This window comes from Hyla sarda, chromosome 1, assembly GCF_029499605.1.
Source record: "Hyla sarda isolate aHylSar1 chromosome 1, aHylSar1.hap1, whole genome shotgun sequence".
Classification (NCBI taxonomy): domain Eukaryota; kingdom Metazoa; phylum Chordata; class Amphibia; order Anura; family Hylidae; genus Hyla; species Hyla sarda.
In genome coordinates, this window is record NC_079189.1 from 615063794 (window position 1) to 615082920 (window position 19127).

Consider the following 19127-nt stretch of genomic DNA (forward strand, 5'->3'; position numbering starts at 1 on the left):
ATGACATGTGTTCTTTATTCTGTGGGTCAATACGATTAAAATGATACCCATGGCTAGATTACTTTTATATTTTTGTAATGCTTAAAAAAAATCTAAAACTTTTTGTACAAAATCAGTAATCTAAAATCGCCCTATTTTGACCACCTGTAACTTTTTCATTTTTCCATATATAGGGCGGTATGAGGGCTCATTTTGTTGCGCCGTCATCTGTACTTTTTATTGATACCACATTTGCATACATAAAACTTTTAGATCATTTTTAATAAAAAATTTTGGGAATAAAATGGGACAAGAAATAGGATTTTTGCCCTCTTTTTATTTTTTTTATTTTTTTACGTTTACGCTGTTCACCGTTCGGGATCATTAACATAATATTTTGATAGTTCGGATATTTACACACGCGAAGATACCAAATATGTTTATTTTAAAAAATTACGCTTTTTGGGGGTAAAATGGGGAAAAAATTTACCATTTTCATTTTTATTGGGCGAGGGGATTTCTCACTTTTTATTATTTTTACTTTTTTCAACTTTTTTTTACACTTTTTATGTCCCCATCGGGGACTATCTATAGCAGTAATTTGCTTGTGAATACTGATCAGTGCTATGTATAGGACATAGCACTGATCAGTATTATCGATCATCTTCTGCTCTGGTCTGCTCGATCTCAGACCAGAGCAGGAGACGCCGGGAGACGGATGGAGGCAGGTGAGGGGACCTCCGTCCAGCATTATAGATGATCGGATCGCTGTGGCAGCGCTGCGGGGGATCCGATCATCTATTTTAACATGCGCATTGCCGCAGATACCGTGATCTGTACTGATCACCGCATCTGAGGGGTTAATGGCGGACATCCGCTGCGATCAGCTCCGCGAAGTACCGCTGGCGAGCTGTGAGTGAAAATCATTAAAAATAAAGGTTCCCCTTTTAATTAGGCTCCAGGAAAATTTCACTAACTGTATTAGGTCATAAGTCTTTCTATACACATTAATAGACAAAAGACAAAAATGTGATACTGTCTGCCTAGACAGGATAGGGGATAGGTTATAGATCGCGGGGGTCCGACCCTTGGGTTCTACCCTACAGGATGCCGCGGCTGACACATCCCCTCCATGTATCTCTATGGTATACATGGAGGGGGAGTGTCGGCCGCCGCTCCATGCAGGGTCGGTCTGCTCCCTTCTAGCAGACTGCCAGGGCCCCGTTCAGGAGATCGCAGGGAGTCCGAAGGGTCGGACCCCCGTGATCTATAACGTATCCCCTATCCTTTGCCTGAATTCTCTGGCTGGCATGAGGATTATAAAGGGGCGGTTTGGATGACTGCTCCCATTATAACCTGCGGGGTCAGGTGGATTGGGGGGCACGGTCATTTGGTCCCTGACCGGGCCCCATAGCAGTGATTTTCCCTGAGGCTGTGTCCACATGATTCTCAAAGACAGGTGTCCCTGCTCCTTGTAAGGCAGTGGTGTCAAACTGGCCCTCGGGCATGCTGGGAGTTGAAGTTTTGCAACATCTGGAGGGGCACAGTTTGTCACCACTGTTGTATGGCTGCTCCGCTATCATAGTAACTATCTTTCTTCAGTTTTGCAGTAAATCTTATTTAAAATTAAAGGTGGATTTACAAAGTACTATTGCTTAGAAATACAAAAATATCCTTGGTTGTTAAGGGGTTAATACTGATAAAATCTGTGTTATTCTCTGCAGATTCTTGTAGCAGGAGATCAGAGGAGAATCTTATATCTTCAGATTATAAAGCAGATGATGATATCACACAAGATACATATGAAGAACATTCCATTATCCCAGATACACCCTCAGCCCTTCACAGCCAAGATCTGTCATCTCATCCTTATATACAGGTCCTGTCTTCTCAGTCATCACAGGATGTTCAGCAAAATAAGGAGAAGCCATTTTCATGTCCACAATGTGAGAAATGTTTTACTTGGAAACCAGACCTCGTTAGACATCAAATAACTCACACAGGAAAGAAACCATTTTCATGCTCAGAATGTGGGAAATGTTTTACTCAGAAATCAGACCTTGTTAAACATCAAAGAACTCACACAGGGGAGAAACCCTTTCCATGTGCAGAATGTGGGAAATGTTTTGCTGATCAATCAAGTCTTATTCAACATCAAAGAACTCACACAGGAGAGAAGCCATTTTCATGTGCAGAATGTGGGAAATGTTTCACTTTTAAATCAGGTCTTGTTGTACATCAAAGAACTCACACAGGAGAGAAGCCATTTTCATGTTCAGAATGTGGGAAATGTTTTATTGAGAAAACAGGTCTTGTTTTACATAAAAGAACTCACACAGGGGAGAAGCCATTTTCATGTTCCGAATGTGGGAAATTTTTTTCTTTTAAATCAGGTCTTGTTGTACATCAAAGAATTCACACAGGGGAGAAGCCATTTTCATGCTCAGAATGTGGGAAATGTTTTACTTTTAAATCACATCTTGTTGTGCATCAAAGAATTCACACAGGGGAGAAGCCATTTCCATGTTCAGAATGTGTGAAATCTTTTACTCAGAAATCAGACCTTGTTGTACATCAAAGAACTCACACAGGAGAGAAGCCATTTTCATGTTCAGTATGTGGGAAATGTTGTACTCAGAAGTCAGATCTTGTTAAACATCAAAGAATTCACACAGGGGGGAAGCCCTTTTCTTGTGCAGAATGTGGGAAATGTTTTACTGATAAGTCAAGTCTTGTTCAACATCAAAGAACTCACACAGGGGAGAAGCCATTTTCATGCTCTGAATGTAGAAAATGTTTTACTCAGCAAACACATCTTGTTCAACATAAAAGAACTCACACACGGGAGAAGTCAATTCAGAGCAATAAATGATGCAGATAACACATCTATATATTCACCATGTACATAGGATAGTTGACAGTAATACATACTTAAATATATATATATATACACACACACACAGTCATGGCCATAAATGTTGGCACCCCTTACATTTTTCTATAAAATGAAGTATTTCTCACAGGAAAGGATTGCAGTAACACATGTTTTGCTATACACATGTTTATTCCCTTTGTGTGTGTATATATATATATATATATAGATCTCCTCTCCTCTGTATATATATATTGCAGTAACACATGTTTTGCTATACACATGTTTATTCCCTTTTTGTGTGTATATATATATATAGATCTCCTCTCCTCTGTATATATATATATATATATATATTGCAGTAACACATGTTTTGCTATACACATGTTTATTCCCTTTGTGTGTATTGGAACTAAACCAAAAAGGGAGGAAAAAAAGCAAATTGGACATAATGTCACCAAACTCCAAAAATGGGCTGGACAAAATTATTGGCCCCTTAACTTAATATTTGGTTGCACACTGAAATCAGTAAATTCCTATAACCATCAATAAGCTTCTTACACCTCTCATCCGGAATGTTGGACCACTCTTCCTATAACCATCAATAAGCTTCTTACACCTCTCAGCCGGAATGTTGGACCACTCTTCCTATAACCATCAATAAGCTTCTTACACCTCTCAGCCGGAATGTTGGACCACTCTTCCTATAACCATCAATAAGCTTCTTACACCTCTCAGCCGGAATGTTGGACCACTCTTCCTATAACCATCAATAAGCTTCTTACACCTCTCAGCCGGAATGTTGGACCACTCTTCCTATAACCATCAATAAGCTTCTTACACCTCTCAGCCGGAATGTTGGACTCTTCCTTTACAAACTGCTCCAGGTCTCTTATTGGACGGCGCCTTTTCCCAACAGTAATTATAAGATCTCTCCACAGGTGATCAATGGGATTTAGATCTGGACTCATTGCTGACACTTCAGAACTCTCCAGCGCTTTGTTATCATCCATTTCTGGGGCTTTTTGACGCAGGTTTAGGGTCATTGTCCTGCTGGAAGACCCAAGATCTCGGACACAAACCCAGCTTTCTGACACTGGACTGTACAGTGCAACCCAAAATCCATTGGTAATCCTCAGATTTCATGATGTCTTGTACACATTCAAGGCCTCCAGTGCCAGAGGCAGCAAAACAACCCAAAACATCACTGACCTCCCCCATATGTCACTGTAGGTACTGTGCTCTTTTCTTTGTAGGCCTCATTCGGTTTCGGTAAACAGTAGAATGATGTGCTTCACCAAAAAGCTCTATCTTGGTCTCATGTTTCCACAAGATGTTTTCCCAGAAGGATTTTGGTTACTCAAGTTCATTTTGGCAAAATGTGGTCTTGCTTTTTTATGTCTCTGTGTCAGCAGTGGGGTCCTCCTGGGTCTCCTCCATAGTGGGGTCCTCCTGGGTCTCCTCCATAGTGGGGTCCTCCTGGGTCTCCGCCATAGCGAGGTCCTCCTGGGTCTCCGCCATAGCGGGGTCCTCCTGGGTCTCCTCCATAGCGGGGTCCTCCTGGGTCTCCTCCATAGTGGGGTCCTCCTGGGTCTCCGCCATAGTGGGGTCCTCCTGGGTCTCCTCCATAGCATTTCATTTAAATGTGGACGGATAGTTCGCGCTGACACTGATGCTCCCTGAGCCTGCAGGACAGCTTGAATATCTTTGGAACTTGTTTGGGGCTGCTTATCCACCATCCGGACTATCCTGCTTTGACACCTTTCATCAATTTTTCTCTTCCATCCACGCCGAGGGAGATTATCTACAGCGCCATGGGTTGTAAACTTCTTGATAATGTTGCGCACTGTGGACAAAGGCAAATCTAGATCTCTGGAGATGGACTTGTAGCCTTGAGATTGTTGATATTTTTCCAAAATGTTGCTTCTCAAGTCCTCAGACAGTTCTCTTCTCCTCTTTCTGTTGTCCTTGCTTAGTGTGGCACACACAATTCAAAGACCAAGTGAACTTCTCTCCTTTTTATCTGCTTTCAGGTGTGATTTTTATATTGCCCACACCTGTTACTTGCCCCAGGTGAGTATAAAGGAACATCACAGGCTGGAAACAATCTTATTTTTCCCCATATTTGAAAGGGTCAGCGTCCCTTGAGAAAGTCGGGGGACAAAACGTTCGTTGGGATGGTGCATACAGGCAATTATCATGGGTAAGTGAGGCTTTTCACTTAATTCTATTATGTACTTTGTATGCATTGGCGTTCATATGATGTAGCGGGCAGTACTAGATCAGATTAGGGGAGGGTCATTTCGACCCCAAGCCTCTTACCACCTACTTCTCCTTACTTAATATATCCAAACTTATTGTGATTTATCCTTCTACCTGTCTCACCTACGTATAGTGGTTGAATCTGTTTTTCATCTTGTTTTTATCGCTTTGAATAATACTGCTTTGTCCTTACTTCATATAGTCCTTTTGTGACTTTTTCATTTGAAGTTGTATTAATAAAATTTGTTTAGGATTCAGTAGCAATTGCTCATTGTTTCATTTTTTTGGGTGTCAATAGTTATGGAGCTATACTGATTTAATTGGCCATAGACCCCCAGCACATAATATACACAATATGTTGATTACAACTCAACAAATAAATATTGGGTGCTGTATTTTCTTATGTCTAATTTTGAAAGGGTGGCAATAATTTTGTCCAGCCCATTTTTGGAGTTTGTTGTGACATTATGTCCAATTTGCTTTTTTTTCCTCCTTTTTTGGTTTAGTTCCAATTCCCACAAAGGGAATAAACGTGTATATAGCAAAACGTGTTACTGCAATCCTTTCCTGTGAGGAATACTTCATTTTTCTATATGAGAAGTCGTCAATATCTCAGCAACCCCCGGGTTCAGCAAACACCGGTGTAATTCTTTTCCTTTTCTTTGTCCTCCCCGGGGTATAAAATACCTAGAGATGGGGGGGGGGGGGGCGGGGGGGCGGTGCGTGGCCTGGCCGCTGAACCGAATGGCCGCTTAAGCTCCGAGCTCCATAGCAGTAACTCTTCTATTAGCTCCTGCTGCCTCTTAGTGACCTCCACAGCAGCCTTAACTGACCTGTAGGTCAGTATGACAACCATGGGCAGGAAGAGACACAGCAAACCGGGGGATGGACGGACCCTACAGCGGTTCTTTGGTGCGGAGAAGACGGCCGCGCGCGCTAGCAAAGATGGCGCCGCCTCACCGCACTCTTGCCTACCGCTCCTCCAGAAACACTCCGGCGGCAGCCCCACTGGTGTGTGGCTCCCACCTCCAGGATCCAGAGCGGCTCCTACCTGCTTCCTCCCTACTCAGTGGACGGTTCCTGCTGGTGCCGGGGAGCCCGTAATGGCCGCAATAGACGAGAGTGATGACACCCTGCCCCTCGACTCATGCAACCTCTCCGGGACTCCGGAAGATGGCGGCGACTCCCCGCATCAACTTACCTCGTCTCCCAAGGTTAGTCCACTGAAGCAGAGGCCGAGACTTACCTCTGCCGAGGCTGAGGACTGGTCGGTTGTCACCGTTGGAGATGGCCCTGGTGTATAGGTGGATACCTTTGCCTCTTATGAGACTTCAGATAAGGCAGTCTCTGAAACTGCTTTAAAAGGAGATGTTGCTGTTACTCCGTACCTCACTGCACAAGGACTTCTCCATATTGCATCCTATTTGCTCCTCTGTAGTGGCCCTGGAGGGGAAGATGTCCCATGCAGAGCATAAAATGGCGTCTTTTGCGAAAGCCCACAATGAACTTGTTGATGCTCATAATACACTGGATGAAAAATTGGCCGCAGTACTTACTGTAGTTACTTCTACAATACTCTAGGAAGCGTGAAACTCTCCCTGCTCCATATGAGGATATCCAGCTATATATGGACTTGTCTGCAGCTACATTGCAAGCGAGGAGAAACCTACATCCACTCACACAGGAACTGTGCAGATTTGAAATTCTCTACCGCTGGGGGTTCCCCACGAAATTGTTGGTTCAGCGTCAGAACAAGTTACATGTTTTTTTACTTCTACTGAACTGGGACTTGCAAATTTGCTCCAATGGGGATACCCTGTTTCGGAACGCCGGGGATCCCAACCTCGCACATTGTTCCAGACTGAACGTAGGATATTCGTACCTGGCGCATAATCTAATTTGTGGCCTGAGACAGACGTGCTTTGTTTACAAGAGACGCATCGGTCGGCTAAAAGTCCCTATAACCTACACCACAGGAGATTCCCTGTCATTCTCTCATAATCCTTTCAGACAAAAAAAAGGGGTGTCCTTATCGCCATTAGTGATAGGGTAGCTGTTACCATTCTGGCACAATATGTAGATCCACAAAGCAGATTTCTCATTGTGGTGTGCTCTCTGGACAACACTGAGTACACAATGTCTTGATGGGGTTCTACTTCATTATGATTTATACAACATATGGCGTTTAAAACATGCCACTGAGCGTGACTACACGTACTGCTCCGCAAGACACCAGACGCACTCTAGAATTGACCTTATCCTCACTGACAGGACATTGCTTGACAGCGCTCCGGCGCGAAATGGTACTATTGCCTGTCTGAGTTCACCTGCTGAACCCGTCCGTCCTGTCTTTGTTTGTCCACGCTGCACATTTTTGCTATGAATAAATCTATGTGATTCATCAGAACTTGGGTGAGTGCCCTCTACTTTTTCTTATCTTCTATGAAGTTTACTATATGAACTGTTACCTAAATAAGAGTGAGCACCACACGCTGATAGTGGTTTTGTTGGAAGGAGCGGTGTAGCGCATGCTGCACTGTAGAGTGGGACGAATTGCAGGAAGCTACAGCTGTTGCCCAAGGTATAATCTCTCTCTGCTTTCTAAATATGTAGATAGCTCCTGAACGGTCCTACAGAATAAGCGCACATTCCTTCTGAGTTTATCATATTTCCAGCACACTGATACGGAGCTAAACTGGATCCGTAATTATAACAGTGGTGGGGTTCTGACACCTAGTGGTGAACATTACATTTGGTTTTTGATTTCTTTTGATATTTTAATAGTGACCAATAAAAGTTACATTTCATAGGGAGGGTTCTTAGTTTAGGGTACCCCTTTAGTGGTTTTCCCCTAAAGTTGTTGATATATTTGGCGTTATCCTGGCACCTTCTTGGGTTTTGTTGTATGTGGATTGAGTCGGGCACTTTTTTACATATTGCAAAAGAAAGGCATAGAAAATCTATGAAAAAATCTGGGGTCAGCTCACCGCCTGACGATGTCTTCAGTATATGGATGGATAGGACACATCACATGTGGAAACTCGGCAAGCTGCTCAGCCGATGTCCCCATATTGTGTCACATCCATGTATCAGGTGAATAATCAGAATACAGTAACATAATACATATATAATCTCATATATTAACCGTGCAAACATATGTACGAAAGAAGATGTGAGGATTGACAGTAATGAAACTATTAATCTTATATTCTGCCCGTTTTGCTGGATCTAAAAGATGTCTTATTCAGCATATATTTACACAGACCGCATCTCGATCGTCCACATTTATAAATGTCCTTATATATGCGCCAATTAATCTGGTTACTGTTTGTAAAATAATTGCTGGGTGACAACTTTTATTGTAAAGACTTTTTCGTGGTCTAATTCTTACACCTTGTTGTAATATTTTAGATACCGTCTCATCACCTTTTAGTACTGGTAAATGTTCCAGAATCATTTGTCGTATGTGACCGAACTGTAGAGAATACGGTGTTGTAGGAATGTTATTCGTTTCATAAAAGGTGATACATCCAGCCTTAGTATCTCAGGATAGAAGGGGTGTGTCCTCCACCTAGAGGCGGAGACTGGAGTAAACAAGTATTTGCTGTAGCCCGTTTCCCCTGGGGCAGAGCATGTGACAGGGGTGCCCACTGTTTCTACTTTTTTTTGTTTTTGCTGTAGCAGTCTAGCCTCTGGCGCTGCTCATCTGGCGGGATATGTACTATTCGGGAATGTCTATAGGGGGTGATTAGGAACATATAGGTCTTTACGCAGGTGATATGGTGTTGTTTATGTCTCGCCCTGAAGAGATGCTCCCTTATGCTATTCAGTTACTTGATAGATTTCGTATGTTTTCTGGCCTATGTATTAATTGGTCAAAGTCTGCCTTTATTAGATAAACCTTGACTGTTAGTGATGTGTGGTTTGCCGGTAGTACCTGGGTGTACATATTAATAGGGATTCCTCCTGAGATCTTGACACTAACGTTCTGCCATTACTGCCCTATATTCAAGAGAAGTTTCGGCTATGGGGATCACTTCCCTTGGCGGAGGCGAACTGTATAAATGTAATTAATTATTCTTCCCATGTGTCTATATATTGGAACTTTCAACTGTATCTGTCCCCAAATAGTTTTTTTTACACTTTACAGTGTTTGTTTCCTCCATTTATATGGGGCCCTAACAGGCATAAAACTAACTACTCTACAACTCAGCTCCCTGACCCTATGCTGAATGCGGAGCGATCACTTGCACGATAAGTCAACCTTCCCTCCCTTAGTCCTTTGTTGGAAGGGCCCCCAGTGGGGGACTTGCTCGCCCTCCATAAATTAGCTATCCAGAATTGGAAGGCAGCCGAGCAGACCTACCCATTCACCGATGTTCCTTCTAATTTACCGCTTTGGCATAATCCCCACTTTTCACATCTGCTGGTTTGTCTGGACACCCAGTTCTGGACTGAGTGTGGGGTGACCATGTTGGAGCGTCTATATAATGTTTTGCGCTCCTTTCTACAAATCCAGACTGATTATGGTGTCCTGAGGGAGGCCTTTTATAAATTGTGACATGCCAGGGAGGCGCAGTTCTCCAGTCTCTTCATATCCACTGATAGGGGTGTTACGGTCGCAGGGACAGAGGGGTCTGGTTTGGATTCTGTACACCCACCTCATCCAGGCCAAAATTTCTAAAACTCCTCTCCCGGCTGAAAGGCTCTGGAGATCCCATATTCCCTCGCTTGCGGGTGAGAATTGGGAGGAAATGCAATCTTCCCATTTTTTTGGTATCTCCAGCTGCTAATAATAAACTCATCCAACTTTATATTATTGACTATTGTTATATTACGCGGCTCCAACTGTATAGGATGGGGCAGGCACATCGCACCCATCGTTGTTCTGGGCTTCTGGCACCTTATAGGGGACTGCTCTTATGTGGTGTTCTTTTGGAGGGAGGTCTTTTATAAATAGCCACGGAGGCGCAGTTCCCGGCGGGGAGTCCTCCAGTCTCTTCATATCCACTGATAGGGGTGTTACGGTCGTTGTTTTGCCCCTAAGGCGGCTTCTGGCACCCTATATGGGACTGCTCTTATGTGGAGTCCTTTTGGAGGGAGATCTTACAGCTCTTAGATTCTTTAGTGGCCCCTCTCCCCCGGCTGACCCCCTGATTTGTTTGGTATTCTGGATGACGAGGTGGGGCCCCATTATGTGTGTACTTTTCTTGGAGAAGCCCTGTTCCTGGCTAGGAAAGGGATAGCATTACGGTGGATGAATCCTAGTTTGTTCAGCGGCAGCATTCCCATTCCCTTTTTATTACTTGCCTTTTCTTTTAACTTCATTTCTAAATAGTGCTTAATCAGTGCAGGCGTAAGAGGTGTGTGTGGGGGGGGGGGGGCGTTGGTACTACTTTGCTGTTTTCTGGCACCTCAGGGTGCGGCGTGTTATCTGTTATTGTTCCTTTTATCAGCTCGATCCTGACTGTATGTGATGTCTCCCTCACCCTGACTGCTGCCCTTGTATGTACCTGTATTTTTGCCGGTCTTACTAGCTTGTAATGCCGATGGTCTTTTATCTTTCAATAAAACCAATTTAACCTAATTACCAAATGTTTCCTGCTGTCATCTTTGCATTAGCATTTTGACTCGGATGGGCCTTAAGCCAACCTGAAAAGAGATCCACACACACACCAAAATGTATTCATACCCTCCTCACAAGGGGAGCTGAATACAGTGGTCCCTCAAGTTACAATATTAATTGGTTCCAGGACGACCTTTGTACGTTGGGACCATAACTCTATGGAAACCTGGTAATTGGTTCTGAAGCCACCAAAATGTCATCCAAAAATAGGAAAAAGTGAGGATTAAACAAAGATAAGTAGATAACTAATATAGATAAAGCAAATCCTTCCATATAAAAGTAATAGAGATCTGCTGGAGCTGTAACTCTTTTTATTATAAAAATGAAAAACACATCCAATACAAAACATAAAACAAAAACAAGCTTAACCAGCTATAACAAACATAACAAAAATAAAATTACAAAAACAAACTCTGCCTATCCGGCCAGCCCAAATTTACTAAAATACACTTTTTCTTTTTCCCCATACCAAAATAACTCACACAAACATGCATTTTTTTTTTTTTTTTTAAATGAACATAAAAATAGCTCAACTTGGCTTATAAAAAAATATATCAACATAAAATTCAGCACGACTTGGCTATAAAAACAAAACAAAAAGAAAAGGAACATAAAAGTAGCACAACTTCGCTATAACTCAAAAATTATCCTTACCCAGGGGAGAAAAAAAATAAATAAAAATAAATTGCTCAGCACAACTTGCTACAAAATAACGCTCTGCCTCCCAGCCAGAGATCCACAATGCCAAGGAAAAGCAGCACGGAGATGCGGCCGGAGAGAGGGCCCAAAGAGCCCAGCCCCACGCACCGCCCCCGCACGGCCGCAAGGCTCGAACAGCACGCCCAGCGCGACAAGGAGCAGAGGACAGCCAGAGAGGATCCGCGCGCGGCCCAGAAACAGGCGAGCGCCGGACCCAAAAAGAGCAAGCCAGAACCGAAGAAAAGGACAACACCGCCAAAAAGCGAGACCGCGAAGCTGGAGGCGAGGAGAGCAGAGACACCGGAGGGGAGCAGCCCCCCCAAGGAGGAAAAGAAGAAAAAAAAATTATATATATATATATATACACATACACACACATATAAATGCACAGATATACACACACACATACAATAAACATACACATAAACACATGACACCACTTTACTACTGGCCCGACTGCCACTATACACTATATAATATAAAACAATATAAATACAAAACCCAATATATACAAAAATCACAGAAAATTTACAAAAATATAATAAATACACTACAGAATACAACAGAAAACACCTACACTAAAACTGTCCCCTCACCCACACCACCCCTCCTGTACATGGGTCAGAGTCCATACCGTCCATACAGTTCTCAAAGTCCAGTCCTTAACTGACCCATGTCAGGTCCCCAAAACACCACTCAAAAAAAAAAAAAAACACCACCCACAAATACACCCTCCCCACCTAACACTCCTCCCAACCAACTTATATACAAACTTATACACTGTGAACCACAACCCCCTTTAGGCCCAAGTTTGGTTTCCCTTGTAAGCCCTTCATACCGTGTCAACTGAAAACAAAACAAAAAGCTAATGTGCACATGCATCAGCCCACCACCAGGGAGAAGGATGGCAGACCTGATACATAAATCATTTTATACTCTTTCCCTAACTCCCCCTACAATTCTCCCTAATTCTATCCCTACAATAAATCTTACCCTGCCCTCACCCTATCTCTACCCGTATAACACTGCCCTTAACCAAAAATAAAAGGTACTCTACCCAAAAGGTTTAGTACCTAGGGCACATGAAATGAGAAACCTCTCCACAGGAGAGAAGCCCTACTGGTACCAAGACTGCCATACTCCAAAGACCTGATCTTCCCGATGTCACCGGTGATATTCCTACAGACCTCCACCTCGGAGAGGACTTTCTGTTGGGTCGACACTAAGCACCGTGCGTTCCACATGTAGTACCTAACTACTAAACTGACTAAGAATAAAGTGCCCCGATCTCTGCCACCCAGGTTCCTGAATGCCCCATAAGCCCACTCCAGATAGGCAAGGCCGGCAAGTTGACTCCAGCCGATGGAAGTGCCCACCCTGTTGTAGACCCCTATGTTAAAGGGACAATGAAGCAGGAAGTGGTCCATGCTTTCCAGCGTGTCCCCGCACTCTTCTCGGGGACATCCCCGGTCATCAGAGTTCCTGTACTTCAGGTTGTCCTTTACACATAGCTTCCCCTGAAAGCAGCGCCAGGCCAAGTCCCAAAACTTCTGGGGGATCCTTTTCATGTTTAAAAGATACAACCCCACCCTCAGATCCCGACCTGGGCAGTCCCTGAGCGCCAGAGGCTTCTGGAAGTGGGTCAACAGAACCCGTTTGTCAAGGAACTGCCTTGACTGGGTCCTGATCTCCCACACTCCCAGACCCCACCGACGTATCGCCTTCAGAGTCGGGGTAGCGTAAGCCGGAAGATATCCATGGGGCGTACGGAGGTCCTTCACTTGCCCTCCTGTCTCCCATTCCTGGAAGAAAGGCCGAAACCACTCCCTGCAGGAGAGTACCCAGGGAGGAGCCCTCTCTTTCCAGAGGTTTGCAATGTTGGCTTTCAAGAAGGTGTTCGTTAAGAACACCACAGGGTTTACCATAGATAAACCCCCTAGTCTCCTCGTGCGGTACGTAACCTCCCTCTTGACTAGGTTCAACCTGTTCCCCCATAACAGTTGGAAAAACAGGCTATAGACCCTAGTGTAGTAAGCCTCTGGCAAGATACATACGCTGCCCAGATAGATAAACAAGGGGAGCAGGTACGATTTGATCAGGTGTACCCTTTCCCTGAGGGTCATAGACCAACCCTTCCACTGGTTCACCCTCTGAGTGGCATCCTGGAGCTTACCGTCCCAGTTTTTGGTGGTATAATCATCCTGGCCGAATGTGATGCCCAGAATTTTTGCTGACTCTTGGAGCCCTGGAAGGGTGTCCGGGAGATCAATCGTGGGATCTCCCCCTCCCAGCCAGAGACTTTCACACTTATCCCGGTTGATCTTGGACCCGGATGCCTCCGAGTAGTGGTCCACCTCTGACATCACCACATCGACCTCCTCCCGTGAGGAGACGAAAATAGTTAAATCATCATCAGCGTACGCCACCACTCTGGGCGACATCCGGCTCCGCCAGAGTCATCCCGACTCCCGCCAACGGCCCACAATCTACCCTCCGGACGAAGGGATCGATTGCGAACACGTATAACAGCGGGCTCAAAGGACAACCCTGACGGACTCCGGACCCCACCTCAAAAGAGCGGCCAGACCATCCGTTCACCAGCGGGAAACTCTCTGCCCCTGCATATAAGGTGACAAGCCAATTCACAAAAGTACTCGGTAAGCCATATCTCAGGAGGACGGACCAGAGGTACTCGTGGTTCACCCGATCAAATGCTTTGGCCTGATCCAAGGACAGCATGTACCCCTTCCAGAGACCCGCACTACTCCGCTCCACTGCCTCCCTGACACTGAGGACAGCACTTAAGGTGCTTCGGCCCGGAACAGAGCAGTGCTGGGCCCCCGAAAGGAGCCGGGGTGCAAACTTCACCAACTGATTAAACAGTATCTTGGCCAGAAGCTTCCTGTCCGTATGAGAAGAGCTATGGGCCTCCAATTCTCAATCCGGCTAGGATCTTTACCCTTTGACGGAAGAATCAGGGCTGACCTCCTCATTGACTTTGGTAGAGTGCCCGAGGAGAGACACTCATTGAATACCTCAGTCAAGAGGGGAGCTAAAGACTCCTTAAAGGTCCTGTACCACTCGGATGTTAAGCCATCCGGACCTGGCGACTTCTTGGGGGCGAGCCCCTCGATCGCCAGTCTCACTTCCTCTTCCCTGATTTCTTCTGCCAAAACATCAAGAGAGGGGTCTACCCCTGGCTCAGGAATAGTTTCAGCCAGGAAAGCCGACATCCCGTCTCGATCTAGATCCTTCCTTCCCAAGAGGTGCGAGTAGAAGGATCTGACGACCTCCAGGATCCCTGATCTGGACCGATTCAGAGATCCCGTACTATCGATCAGTCCTGAGACCACTTTACTACTCACTGACATATTACAGTTCTTGTAAGGGTCGGGCGAGCGGTACCTCCCGTAATCCCTCTCAAAAACCAAAGATGCGTGCCTATCGTACTGACACCCCATCAGCAAGGATTTCACTCTGGAGATATCCTCCCGGCTACCTCCAGTCGAGACAAGGAGCTCGAGTTTCCTCTTCAGACCCTGATACAGGCGGTACCTATTCAGGGACCTGAGGCTCGAGAGCCGACGGAAGAACCCCGCAACCCGCTTCTTGAATATCTCCCACCACTCTGACTTACTACTACAAAAGTCCAGTAAAGGTACCTGACTCTGAAGAAAATCCTCAAAGGACTGTCTTATCTCCGCTTCCTCCAGGAGGGACGAATTCAGCTTCCAATAACCTTTACCCATCCGGGGGGTCTCTGAAACATTCAAGGAAAACAAAATCATACAGTGATCGGAGAATTCCACCTCAACCACGGACACTGCGGAAGAGACGGCTTCCTCCTTTAATTAAAACCTGTCTATCCTAGACCTGCAGCTACCTCCATAATAGGTGAAACCCACGTGGCCTGAGGGGCTCCGGATGTGGGCGTCCTCTAGGCGAGCTTCCCTAACTATATTATTGAGGGCCACGCTATCGTAAGCCAGCGGACCATTGGAACCTCTCCTATCTTGGGACCTCGTGACATTATTGAAGTCCCCTCCAAAAATCACTTGCCGGCTAGTAAAAAGGAAGGGCTTAATCCTCATAAAGAGATCTTTGCGGCCCCACTTGGTTTGTGGGGCGTAGATGTTAATGAGCCGGAGCTCTTGCCCCTTCATGAGGACATCTAAGATCAGGCACCTCCCCATTTCTAACTCAATAACCCGTCGGCATTCAACCGGAGCGGTAAAAAGGACCGCCACCCCACTATACGGCTCAGCCGCAAGAGACCAGTGGGAGGGCCCGCGCCTCCACTCTCTTCTGGCTTTAACCAGAGAGGCTAGATCTGACAACCTGGTCTCTTGCAGATACAAAATGTCGGCTTCAACACGGCCGAGAAAATCAAAGGCTGCGAATCTAGCCGTATCAGACTTTATGCTGGCACAGTTAATGGATGCCAGCGTCAATGGGGTGAGTGCCGCCATCATGGGTGATTAAGTTAGACGGCCTCACCTTTATTTTTTCTTCCCCTTCTTCTTCGTGCCCTCATCCCCAGAAGAAGAAGAAAGGGCAGGACCGCTTTTACCCCTTTTTTTGGACTCACTCTGGTCCATATGGTCCCCGTCTCCGTCCGACCCCGGTCTAGCCCTGCCCTCCGAGGAAGGTGCCTCAACAGGACAGGGCCCAGTTCTCCCCAGAGGCTCTCTCTCCCTAGGCACCTCGCCCTCACCTTCCCCCTCCAAGGAGGGGGAGGAGATGTTATCAAGGACGAGGTACCGGTTTGACAGGTCAACCAGAGGGGGGGCAGTCAGGCTTCCGCTTTGGACCCGGCCCGCAGTACGAGGGAGAGAGGGCTTGGACCTCTTCTTTCTCCCTTTCCTTTTGCTCTTTTCTTTCTTTTTGGCCTTCTCTACACTCTCCTCATCCACACTTTCATAGTGGGAGGAATCGGAAGAGTCGGCCATATTGCCCTCCTCTTCGCCCAGTCTCCTGACCTCCTCATCCAGCACGTCCTCCTCCAGGGCTTCAGTAATTTCAGGGCCAGCTTCAGGAGCAGGGGCCGGAGCTACCCCCGTCACTTGGGCACTCTCCTGCTCCCTACTCCTCCTCCGATTTTCCTCCCGCCTTAGTTTGGCGGGGCCCTTCCTCCTCACTAGCCCTGGTGCGCCCCCATCCCTGCTCGTACCCTCTCCAGCCGAGGCAACTTCACAGCTCTCCCCAGCCGGAGCGGCCGACGCACGGGCGAAGGCGCTAGGACAACGGCTAAAAGGGTGCCCGAGGACACCACACAGATGGCAGCGGATCTGCCTACAGGATGCGGCCAGATGACCCACCCCACCACACAAAGCACAGACCTGTACAGTACAGGCTGCGCTAAAATGGGTGGGGCTACCGCACCTGTGACAGACCTTAGGCTGCCCCTGGTAGAAGACCTGGATCCTGTCACGTCCAAGGAAGGCGGCTGACGGAATGTGGGCAACCGTACTCCCTGAACGCCTGAGTTTGACGGAAAACGTCCAGGCCCCGGACCAGATCCCGTGCTCATCAATGTTTTTCTTGGGCATGTCCGTCACATCCCCATACCGACCGAGCCAGGTCATGATGTCGTAACAAGAAAGTGACTCGTTACGGGTCAAAACGGTCACCTTCTTGACCGAGTTCTGACGGGAAATTGCCTTTACGGCAAAATCCCGCCAGCCGGGCTCGTTCTTCGCCACCTCGTAGTTTGACCAGAAGAGTTCGAGACCCTCTGGCCGAACGAAACTGACGTCAAACTCGGACGTACCGTAGGGGTGGATCAGGGCAAAGATGTCACTCGCCCTGAATTCCATCTGGAGGAGGAGCTCAACCACTTTAGCGCGAGGTGGGCACGCATCCTCACCCCTCCAAATCAGACGGACCACATTCCTGCGGTTATTGTCCTGCCCGGTTGTCGGGAGGGACCAGACCACCTCCCCATTCTGCTCTCGGAAAGCCCCCAAACCGTGCCTCTCTATCCAGAAAGACAGGTCGACCTCACCCCTTCCCTCTACCTGGATCGACCTGTCTCCCCTACGCAGAGCCTCCAGGAGGCGCTGTTGCAAGTAACCCCCAGGGACAGACGGAGACGGGGACCCCCCTGGACCCCCGGCAGCGACATTAGCATAGCTCCTAGGAGCAGTCACTGCCGGGAGGGCAGCCGGGCCAGACCCAGACCCAGAACCACCATTCACACCACCACTCACATCATCCTTTTTTCCATCCATACCACTACTCCCACCAACATTCACTCCACTGACACTCCTCTCATCCACAACACTACTACACTCAGCATTCTCACTCATACCCTGCCTAACTGATTCTGGGCTGGCTGGGAATTGTAGTACTGCTGGCTTAACTACATTCTTTTTGTCCGGCTTGGCTGCTGCTGATGATGGTTCCTCCTGACTGGGCAATGATCCAGGCACCGGGACACTCCCCCCCCTCACAGGGGAGTTCCCCGCAGTGCCCGCAGAACAAACTGTACTCGGGGGACCGCCCCCCGAGCACACGGACTCAACGCTCTCTGGCGCCCGGACACTCCCCCCCCTCACAGGGGAGTGCCCCGCGGCGCCAGTAGTGCCCACAGTACTTGGGGAACCGCCCCCCGAGCACACGGCAGCGTAACTCTCCTCTGGCACTTGGACACGCCCCCTGCCACCCTGGGGCGGTCCTGCAGTGCCAGAGCTGCCCGGCATGAGCCCATCCTGCCCTTCCCTACCGACAGGATGGGTGGGCTTCACAACTATTGCGCCCTTAGCCTTTCCTGACGCCTTACTGTACTCCCCGTGCTGGCCCCGCTCCACCACAGGAACGGGGTCTGGCAGTTTGGGGGAGCCCGCAGCCTGAACCAGCTTTGCAGCTGGCCCAGACTGCTGGAAGGGGACAAATACATATTGTACCGTCTCCTTTGTCTTCCTTTTCTTGGACCTCTGCTTGACCACCACATCTTCACACTCCTCGTCCCCAAAGGTGAAGTTCTGGAGGTGGGCTGGGGACTCCTGCATCACAATTGCCCTCAGCAGACCCCCAGCCTCACCCTCCACGTCATCCTCCTCACTCTCGCTTGGCGGAAGTGCCACCTGTCCAGCCTCAATGTAGCTGTCCTGGGTCTGGGTGTCACCTGGAGTAGCTACAACTCCCACACTTTCCTCCATCTTCTCCTCTTCACCACCATCCTCACTATCTTCGCCGCCACTACTCTCCCCATCATCCACCTCCACCTTACCTGGGGATTTCGTGGCGGCAAACCGATTGCTGTTGATCAGCTTCTCCTTGAAGAGACCGCTCCCCTCCAGTATCTCCGCTCTCCTCGCCTCCAGCCTCACAATCTCGCCTTTCAGCGATGTTATCCTCTTCTTCAGTTCTGGCTTGCTCTTTCTGGATCCTGTACTCATCAGACTCTGGGTCGCACGCAGATCCTCTCTGGCCATCCTCAGCTCCTTGCCGCGCTGCTCGTACTCCGCAAACCTTGCGGCCATGCGGGAGCAGTACGTGGAACTGGACTCTCCGGGCCCACTCTCCGACCACATCTCCACACTGCCTTTCCGTGCCTTTCTTCCACCAGTGGATCTCTGGCTGGCACCCGTAGCCTGGGTAGCAGAGCCTGCATTGCTGCAGACTCTGCCCGATCTTCTCCCGGCCGGAACAATGGCTGTCGAAGTTTTCACTCCACTTCCCGCCAGC

The 19127-nt window shown here is 47.5% G+C and overlaps 2 protein-coding genes across 2 annotated transcripts in view; one reads left to right on the forward strand and one right to left on the reverse strand.

Annotated features, from left to right (window-relative positions):
- LOC130298104 (oocyte zinc finger protein XlCOF7.1-like) overlaps positions 1 to 19127 on the reverse strand; it is a 236160-nt gene that overhangs the window by 150519 nt on the left and 66514 nt on the right. The window lies entirely within an intron of this gene.
- Positions 1 to 19127, forward strand: part of LOC130309128 (oocyte zinc finger protein XlCOF8.4-like) — an 82614-nt gene that overhangs the window by 40298 nt on the left and 23189 nt on the right. Inside the window, 2 exon segments of the mRNA XM_056552294.1 lie at positions 1704 to 2840; positions 6146 to 6327. Coding sequence (XP_056408269.1) covers positions 1704 to 2840; positions 6146 to 6327 — 1319 coding nt within the window.